The sequence below is a fragment of the Stigmatopora nigra genome, unplaced genomic scaffold (assembly GCF_051989575.1).
Source record: "Stigmatopora nigra isolate UIUO_SnigA unplaced genomic scaffold, RoL_Snig_1.1 HiC_scaffold_50, whole genome shotgun sequence".
Lineage (NCBI taxonomy): Eukaryota > Metazoa > Chordata > Actinopteri > Syngnathiformes > Syngnathidae > Stigmatopora > Stigmatopora nigra.
This window is the reverse complement of record NW_027551629.1, coordinates 137,388-147,500: the sequence shown is the minus strand read 5'-3', so window position 1 is coordinate 147,500 and position 10,113 is coordinate 137,388. Positions and strand designations below refer to the sequence as shown.

The 10,113-nt window shown below is 40.9% G+C and overlaps 1 protein-coding gene and 1 long non-coding RNA gene across 2 annotated transcripts in view; one reads left to right on the top strand and one right to left on the bottom strand.

The window, feature by feature from the left end:
• The window catches only part of plcg2 (phospholipase C, gamma 2), a 69,115-nt gene that overhangs the window by 25,806 nt on the left and 33,196 nt on the right, over positions 1-10,113 (top strand). The window contains exons 13-16 of the mRNA XM_077711862.1: positions 1-59; positions 4,279-4,447; positions 4,537-4,632; positions 6,237-6,323. The exon at positions 1-59 is cut by the window's left edge and continues 59 nt beyond it. Coding sequence (XP_077567988.1) covers positions 1-59; positions 4,279-4,447; positions 4,537-4,632; positions 6,237-6,323 — 411 coding nt within the window. The remainder of the gene's footprint in view (positions 60-4,278; positions 4,448-4,536; positions 4,633-6,236; positions 6,324-10,113) is intronic.
• On the bottom strand, positions 3,865-8,142 carry LOC144193046 (uncharacterized). Its single transcript, XR_013325574.1, has 3 exons — positions 8,025-8,142; positions 6,376-6,513; positions 3,865-4,423 (listed from the first exon to the last, which is right to left on the bottom strand). It is a non-coding gene; the product is annotated as an uncharacterized LOC144193046 (long non-coding RNA).

The following is a 10,113-nucleotide window of genomic DNA, read 5'->3' as shown; positions in this document are numbered from 1 at the left end:
AAAATCAAGTTTGAAGATGTGGTTAAAGTCATCAATCAGCACGCTTTTGTATCCTCGGAGTAAGTGTGACATAAAATGTATTTATTCATCTTCTGAACCTCTTTATTCTGACAAGGGCTGCAGGGGGTCCTGGAGCCAATCGCAGGCCACGAGTAGACACAACCATTAATGCTCACATTCATATCTAGGGGCAATTTAGTGTCCAACCAGCCTACCATGCATGTTTTTGGAACGTGGGAGAAAATCAGAGTAACTGGAGAAAACCACTCATTCGCTGGGCCGCTACATAAATGTTACTTCTTCAGTACGATCTTGAAGCTTTTGCCTTAATAATACAATCCGTGCAGGTTCCTGTCCGAATTGATTAAAGTTATTTGTTATCCTCTTTCATGTCACTTAGTCGGGTTTGCAAGACAATATGCCTTGAAAATGCACCAAATTGAATTTAATTGCATTTAATACTTTATTGTCTAAATATGAAATTTAAAAATTGACCATGAAGTGAACAAATAACAATAACAAACAGTCAAACAAATAAGTTGACAACATAATAAATACCGTATTCTCTCGTAATTAAGCCGCCTCTGCGTACAAGCCACAACCTTAAAATTGCTTTAAAATTGTTGAATTTTGTAATTTCTCGTGTAGATGACGTCCCGATTCACAAATTTCACCCCCATATTCATGGTTTTAATAGGGAGTACAAATGTGTGACTTTGAAGGGAAAATGATTGAACATGGTATTTGGATAACTTTATTCATCCCGTATACGGGAAATTTCATTGTGACAATAGCAAGAAAAAGCATAGTTAGAAGTTAGACAGTATAGTCGCAGAGGCCGCAGAACAACAAGGCAAAAGCACAAAGTAAATCAAAGGCAATGGGATAATTAAAAATCACCAAACCGAATCATTACAACAGAAAATCAGCAAAACCACAAAACGAGCAAGAGTGGACGGAGTTACCATCACCGGGTGCCACTTGAACAGCGCCATCTTGGTTTCGGTAGCAAAAAGGGATAGACTCAAAAAGACGTTGTAAAGTTGGACGAAACTGGAACCGCACACAGGAAGTCTTCCACGAGATGGGGAACTTCTGCAGACTCTGACCGAGGTAGAGAATATGCAGTCACTCTTCCAAGCTTTTCCGCAGTTCCTCAGTAGTCTGGAGCTGAAGAAAACAGCAGCAGGGCAGAACTCCTCGACTCCGTTGCTGGTAAGCGCTGACAGCTCTTCCATCTTATCCCACAATGGAATGGTTTCTGAGATACCGTATGAATCAAAAGGATTGTCTGCTGGATTGCACACTATTTGGGTCAATATTATAAGGAAGTTAATGTCTGTCTTTCTAAATACAAAATATCAAATCATTCAATTCAAAAAAAGAAACAGGTCTATCTTGATGAGAATCTGATGCTTTTTAATGACAGAAATTACAATTTTCTTACCGGAAGGTTAAGATGTTGTGGCAGCCATATTGCTTTTAATATTGAAATATCTATTCTTTCAATGGTTCATATTACTGCAATGGTTTTCACTTTTGAACCAGAAATAAAACCAAAAAAATCAAAATGAAATTTCGTTTTTATTTTATAATAACAAAACTATAATCATGCAGCTAAACCATCAAAATCTTTTCTTTCTTTGTTCTGGAAGGGTGTTGCCTGGACGTACACAAATTCAATCCAGGAAGTATGTCCGTAGCAGTCTACTTTTCACCAAGTCTCTGGGTGCAATAACAGCATGAGATGAACATTACGGAGGTATCAAGGCTGATATTTTAATGATTGACCACAAAACCTTTGATTAGCCTTAACAACTATTGGGATGAGCTGACATTTAAATTTTATATTTTTAAATCAGACATAGGCATTGTCTCCATCATTGACTTCACAAAAAGCCTAGTAGTCATCATACCATCAGCAACGTATGACGAAATTGTATAGTGCTTCTCCACAAGTTCGTCTTCCCAGGCATGGTGAACACTACGAATACATCTATCGAGGCTTCTCGCGTCTTCCAAAATACTTGTGGCAACCTGTTGCCGGGCAGACCTCGCACGGCACTGAAGTTTCGCTGACGTCGCGGGTACAAGCTGCCGATGAGGCGGGTAGAGGCTGCTTCCTTTTCCAAAATAATTGTGGCAGCCTGTTGCGGAGCAGACCTCAACTTGCCGCCGGAGCTCTGGCCGACCCCGCAGGCACGAGTAATGATGCTGGACGCTTGGGGGATATTTTTTGTGGTGATGTAGTGAAATCCAAATAAAGAAAAATGGAAATAACTCAAGTATATTCTCTCTCTCTCTACGCCATGCTAAACGCAACCAACCGCGTTTTTCGCAGCTGTTTTCAGTTTTCTGTGGTATTTGCTCCTTTGTTGGTGCTTAAAACCAACTATTTCAGCTTAGTACAAGTAGCGGTGCACTGTCTTCTCCCATTTTTTGCCTTCATTTTCACTTTCGGTTGCAAACTTTTTTTTTAAATAGCAGAAAAAATCTGCGAAGATATGAATTTGTGACAGATGAGGCCGATATTCAAGGAAAGACTGTAGCTAACTACATCAATACAGTGGGGCCAATACATATTTAGTCAACCATCAATTGTGCAAGTTATCCTACTTGAAAAGATTAGAGAGGCCTGTAATTGTCAACATGGGTAACCCTCAACCATGAGTCAGAATGTGGATAAAAAACAAGGTGGAAGCCGGGATGTTTATTGTCTTTTATGACACGCGTTGCCCTTTCTAGGCACCGGGATTCGTAAATGGTGAACAGGAGATGTGGGGGGGGGGGACTTGAGGATTTTTGGGCTGTATCGATAACCCTCTGCAGTTTTGGGTTCAGTTGCTCTTTTTTGAGTACTCTCAGGCAATATAGCTTCTGTATGCCTTCTTTACAAGTCCTGTGATGCTTTCTCCACAGGTGATGTGCGCAATGCGAAATTTACTTGCAACTAAACAAGAAATGACAAGACCAAGTGCATCTCGCTTATCAGTTCTTTGTCGCGGAGTGCAAACCATTCCAGCGTCAAAAAAGAAGCGAGGCATTTATGATTATATGATTGATAATTTACGCGATTTTTCACCACCATTTTCCATCTGTCTTGCGAATTTTAACGTGGAGTCTGACATTTTATTAACTTTTTTGATACTTAAGAAAAAATCCCCATCTAGTGAAGTCACAAAGGTTGAAGTCGCCAAGTTGTGGAGGATCACAGTATGTACACAGTGGTTCCTCGACTTACAAAATGGCTTGATTGCAGAAGTGCTAGCTTAACTTTTTTAAGTATGGGCATATTTTACATGGAATTATTATAATTCATTCCATGAACTTTAATACTAGCCTTTAAATGGTTTAAAGAATGTTAATAGAAAAATATGTATTAAGCCATTTAGTTGAATGACCAATGCAAAGACATTTTCAAATCAGGTGGATTTGCGAGTGGCAGCAGAGTAAACATACAGTGAAATCAACAAAGAAGTCGCCAGATTTCTCTGTTTTGTATTTTGGACTATTTTTCAAATCTTAGAACAAAAGGTCTTTCATAAAAGTTTTCCGTAACCTGATTGTGTCTTGTGTAAAAGTATTCATAAGTACAGGTACCATTGTATTAATCTATTTCTCCCAAATTAAAATTAAGTGATTGGTAAGCTCTCGAGAGTTCAGCTAGTGGCATGAGACTTTGCAAATGAATGACAGTGTTTTTTTTTTAGTCAGCTCTTGGGATGAGTGGGCCTGCAGCATGTAGATGCATAATAACATAATGAGACTTACACCACATTGTTGTCCATTCAAAATCTATTGTTCACAAAGAGGTGTCGGATTTTGTGGATGGTGAAGCGTAAGGAAGTAGGCAAAGACAGGGAGTAGAGAGCACTAACAAAAAGTTTAATGATTGTGCCAAGTACTTAAGTAATTACATATATAACAAATAGACATCACCAGAGGCGGGGAAACTGCCGGTGAACTCAATGGGCAATCACAGGGACACCAATCTCTAACAAGAGGTTTGACTTTCAAAAGAGCTTCACACATGTGAATAATTAATCAGGTCAGTGATGGTGTCGTTGTTCATTTGCCATTCTAAAGTGTGGGCAGTGTGGAATCAATTGCCACTAAGTGGCAGAGTGGGATCAAATGTGAATGTAAATGGTTGGTAGTTTAGAATGTAGTGTGCCTTTCGCCTGAAGTCTTAACGAGATAGGCTACAGACTCTGTGATCCTAAAACAGCGGTGCTGAAAACTAATGAATATTTGAACAACCCCCATGGTCTTTCCTAGGTATCCAGTTATCCTGTCAATAGAAGAGCACTGTCCAGTTGAGCAGCAACGTCATATGGCCCGCATCTTCAGAGAAGTGTTTGGTGAAAAATTGCTTCTTGAGCCAGTGGAGCACATGGCTGAGCAGCTACCATCACCAACACACCTGAAGGGCAAAATTATTCTTAAAGTACAGTGTGTGTGAGAGAGGGGGTGATTGAAGTTGTTCTAAATATATATTTTTAGGATAAAATCATGTGGATAATTTTCCATGTGCAGCACAAGAAGCTTAGTGTTGATGGTGTGGAAACCTGTAAAGACTTCAGGACATGGCAGAAACAAGGTGACTTAGAAATGTGGGACCCTGTCAACCAGGTACTTTTGAGTTATATCAAACTGCTCTCAAATACACACATTGGGGAAAAAACAAGTCAATACAAAGTCAACATACAAAACACGCTAAAAACTCAATACCACAAGCTTATACACAGAGCAAAATTAATATTTTACTCCTATAATTAAAAGATTTACAACACAGTGATTAGGTTTAGAGAGCCAATCCCAGCTGAAATTTCGGGCATGAGGCTGGGGACACTGAATCGTCTCAGGGCAAGAGGATACAAACAACCATTCATGATCACACTCATACATATAGGCTAGGGATAATTTACAGTGTCCAACCAGCCTACCATTCTTGTTTTTGGAATGTGGGAGAAAACTGGAATACCTGGAGGAAACCTACACAGGCCCGGGGAGAACATGCAAACTCCACACATGTGGACCGACCTGGTTTCGAACCCAGGACCTGAGCTGTCAAGCCAACACACAATCTACTGGGGCAGCCTGTATCCGTTATATTATTTTAAAATTGTACCGCTAATATTGCAGCCTTCTTTACTTCCACTTGAAGCCTTCCACAACAACTCTCTTTTGACCGTCGCTTGACGTCACAGAGCTCTTTATTTAAAATAATTGGTGCAAATGAAAGGAATAAGCGGGCCAAAAAACAGAAGTTTAGAAAGTGGTGCGCGGTTGACTAATCGTCCGGTTACCAATAATTGTGCATAGTAATTGTCACTTGCACACAGACAACACCTAAAATAGCTTAATCTAAAAAAAATCTTAACTCCCCAAAATATTCAGCTTTGATAATAATGAGCCTTTTGGGTTCACTAAGAACATGGTTGATGTTCAATAATAAAATAAATCCTTAAAAATACAAGTTCCTAATAATTCTCCAGTCCCTGTAATGTGTAAATATAATGTACATACTGGATTGAAAAGACAGGTTGAAACCACTTTAATAAGACATACAGTGTGTTACAGGGCGGCCTGGCAGTGCAAGTAGTGGTTAGCATGTCGGCCTCACAGCTCTGGGGTCGTGGGTCGAAATCCAGGTCAGTCCACCTGTGTGGAGTTTGGATGTTCTCCCCAGACTTGCATGGATTTTCTCCGGGTACTTTGGTTTCCTCCCACATTCCAAAAATAGTGCACTGTAGGCTGATTGGCCGTCCCATAAATTGTCCCTAGGTACGAGTGTGTGCAGGAATGGTTGTCTGTCTCCTTGTGCCCTGCAAACGGCTGGCCACTGATACAGGGTTTCCCCTGCCTCTGGTCAGTCAGCTGGTATGGGCTCCAGCGCCCCACGTGACCCTAGTGAAGATGAAGCAGTTCAGAAAATGAATAAATACATCCAGAGGAAGCTTGTGTACAAACATTGGTTGTTATACCAAACTTTGGGAATCATTGCTTTAACGTAGGGGAGGGATATAATCTACAGAGGGCTGCAACGTGTTCATGTTTTTAATCTGTGGACAAAAAACTGCGACTGCGGTTGGAACAAAGGCCACGATCTAGTGAGGCCATTTTTGGAATAGGTGCCCACCTCTACTGCAAGAATGAGTGTAAACTGTACCAATCAATACAATTAACTTGAAATCATTAAATTATGAACACAACTTTTGCGTGTTTTTTTTCAGCACTGGAACAAACACTACTGTGTGATTTCTGATGACATGCTGTACTACGCAGAGGAGTATGAGGAGGAAAAGGAAGATCTCAGGAAGGTAGAGGAGTAATATATTTATTCATTCATTTTCTGAGCCGCTTTATACTTACTCGGGTCGCGGGGGGTGCTGAAGCCTGTCCCAGCTGACTTCAGGCTGGAGCTGGGGACACCCTGAATCAATGTCCAGCCGATCGCAGGGCACCCATTCAAACTCATTCCAATCAGCCTACCGTGCATGTTTTTTGAATCTGTGAGGAAACCAGAGAACCCGGGGAGAACATGCAACAATTCCACACTAGTGGACCGAACTTAATTTCCCCACAATTGTGAGGCCGGCATGCTAACCACTCAGCCGCCAGGAGTGACACAGTTACAGTCATACCTCTACTTATGAAATTAATTGGTTCTTAAACTTTTTTCATCACTTGAAAATTCTCTAATTCCTTCCACGATTCTCGCTGGACTAGCAACTAAACCCTTTAAAATTGTATGTCTCAACTTTGTACGAAAGGCGTGAGAAACACGCAAAAATGAGAGAAAATTATCGTTGAATTATTTATTGATGTCACAAAATGAATGACATACATTTACAAAATCTACCCGTGTTGAAACGCGTGGGAATAGGAAAAAGCTATTGGGATGCAACACTGAGATAGTACACAAACATGAACGCACTTAAACACGGCACTAAAAATTCTAACAACAATATTAGTCAACAACAAGCATTAACAATTGATGATTTCTTTGAAATTTTATTTTACACCCATTTTCTAAGTAACTACTGGTTCTTACCTGCTTCGGCAGTGCTGGTTAACGAACATTTTGGGGGGGGGGGGGGGGGGGGGAACTACAAAACCGTTTGCCTTTGACGACTTTTAATGTTTCTAATATGCACAAGATAACTGTCGTCAAAGTGGGCACGACTTGTGAACACTTTCAGGATGTTTTATCTACGAAGTCGGAAAGTTTGTTTCTGCCCAGTTTTTTTTTTCCTGACTTGTGCTGATGGTGGCGGCTTCGTTCTCGGATGCTTCTCGGTGAATTCCTCGAGTATTGCCGAGCGTTGCATTTACTCATGGTCCGTTTGAGTTCGTTCCGGATGTTTTTCCACAAAGTCGGAAAGTTCGTCTCTCCCCCGTTTTTTTTCACATTTGTGCTGTTACAATGGTGGCTGCTTCCACCTCTGCTGCCTTTTGGTTGAATTCCCCCTGTATTGCCGAGCGTTGCATTTAATCATGTGTCCGTTTAGGTGCACATCGACCAACTAACTTGTCAATGTACTTTACTGACCAGGCAGCCCATTGCCTGCCCCTGCGACGCAATTTAGCCCACCGAAGGCCACAGCTTCCCCAAGCATAAATACGTTTAAATAGACAATGTGTTAAAGAAAATGGACGGTTGTTGTGAGATAGCCACTAAGATCCCAGTATATGGAGTGCGCTTCAAAAGCGAGAATCAATTCTTACGCGACAATATTTTCAAAATAAAATAACGGATAAGGAAAGCATGTACATTTGGGGGTTTTCATAACTTGGATTTTTTTTTTTTATCTCAAGGCACTGATTTGCATATAAAGCTTTTGTAACCTAGAAATTTCGCACCGAGAGGCATTCACAAGTAGAGGTATGACTACTTTGAAAACATATATTGGTATCTAAACAAAACATTGGTGATCAACTACAGAGAACGGTTGCCCAAGTTACCTTGAACAAACAACTGATCTACGTAATTTACAAAATATTCGACTTAAGAGGCCTACCTTTTAACTGATTTTTACACCCTGATTAAATGATAGAATCATGTCAATTATTATTAGAAAATTAAGACTCAGACGGATCCTTAAGTATTCAAATCATTTACATAATGTTGCAATAAGCTTTCTTAGAAACAATGATGTCACAAGAATAAAGGAGCCAGCAGTGATGTCACAAGAATAAAGGAGCCAGCATAGGACGTTGCCTCATTAAAAATGGAATGTAGACAATTTCTAATTGGTTTTAACGTGAAATACAAAATTAAAAGTTAGTCATGAGTCACAAATTTCATCGTATCGGTAAATATCTTAAATTCATGAGTTTCGACTTAACGAGCAAACCTGGCAATTGAAAATGTATTAATTTATCATTTAAATTTGGCGTCGGCCTGGTATAGTGAGTGGTTAGCGCTTCGGCCTCACAGCACTGGAGTCCTGGGTTCAAGTCCAGGTTGGTCCCCCTGTGAGGTTTCAGTTGGGGCTACTGGCCAACACTTCAAAAAACTCGAACACACTGAGGCAGATAGAATGAAATTTTAGGCCGTGTCTGTAGAGGCGGGGGATGCGACAATTCAGAGGCCGGAGAGTGTGACTACCCTCCAAACTCCTCACATCTATTTCCCGCCAAAAAGCTGCTTCAACGGTGTTCTTAATAGAGATAAGACAAGTCATAAACATGGGAGGCGTTAATACAAATGAAGAAGGTGGAGTAAAAAAGGTGTAGTGCACATTTTAACCAATAGGTGTAAATAAAATTCTATTCTAGTAACTTAATACATCAAAGTGCAAAAGGGTGCAAGATCCAATTTACGAATACAATTCATATTTCACAGTTTCCATGGCAAAAAACAAACCTGTCAACCTCGGCCAACAAGTCCCCTTCTTAATGATTGCAATTCCTCTTAAGTGATGATAAACCGTACAAATGCAACGTGGCACAAATGTACTCACATGGGACACACGGAAAAGTATTTTCCCCAAAATGAACGGTGTGCCCAATAAGCTGGTGTGCCTTTTGTATGCACTAAATTCAAGATACTGTATAGGTGGCTGTATGGTGCTGACAGCTTGACTGCCTGGGTATTACATTGCTTGCTGACACGGTACATTTATATAGTGAAAAGGGTGGAAATGACTGACATGCGTGCCCATAATATATTCTAAGCATGACAACATTAGCAATCAACGATGACGTCGTTTGCTACCAGTGACCGAGGCGATCGGGATTAGACCCGAAATGAGGTAGAAAAGATTGGTTTTACAAAAAGAAAAATTCCTTGTCCAAAGGTTTTTACTATATGGCTTACACAATTTCAAATGTTCCAAAAAACATAAAATACTGGAAATGGGATAATTTGACAGGTATGATACAATGAACAATCAAACCCCAAACCTAACCCCCATTGATGTATAGCACAGGCTTATAGTGCCTTCTCTTGAAGCCAACGGGAAGGTTTCCACAGTATGAATGAATTTTCCTTCTGTCTCTCTTTTTCTGTCTGCCGTCTGTCTGTCTGTCTGTCTGTCTGTCTGTCTGTCTGTCTGTCTGTCTGTCTGTCTGTCTGTCTGTCTGTCTGTCTGTCTGTCTGTCTGTCTGTCTGTCTGTCTGTCTGTCTGTCTGTCTGTCTGTCTGTCTGTCTGTCTGTCTGTCTGTCTGTCTGTCTGTCTGTCTGTCTGTCTGTCTGTCTGTCTGTCTGTCTGTCTGTCTGTCTGTCTGTCTGTCTGTCTGTCTGTCTGTCTGTCTGTCTGTCTGTCTGTCTGTCTGTCTGTCTGTCTGTCTGTCTGTCTGTCTGTCTGTCTGTCTGTCTGTCTGTCTGTCTGTCTGTCTGTCTGTCTGTCTGTCTGTCTGTCTGTCTGTCTGTCTGTCTGTCTGTCTGTCTGTCTGTCTGTCTGTCTGTCTGTCTGTCTGTCTGTCTGTCTGTCTGTCTGTCTGTCTGTCTGTCTGTCTGTCTGTCTGTCTGTCTGTCTGTCTGTCTGTCTGTCTGTCTGTCTGTCTGTCTGTCTGTCTGTCTGTCTGTCTGTCTGTCTGTCTGTCTGTCTGTCTGTCTGTCTGTCTGTCTGTCTGTCTGTCTGTCTGTCTGTCTGTCTGTCTGTC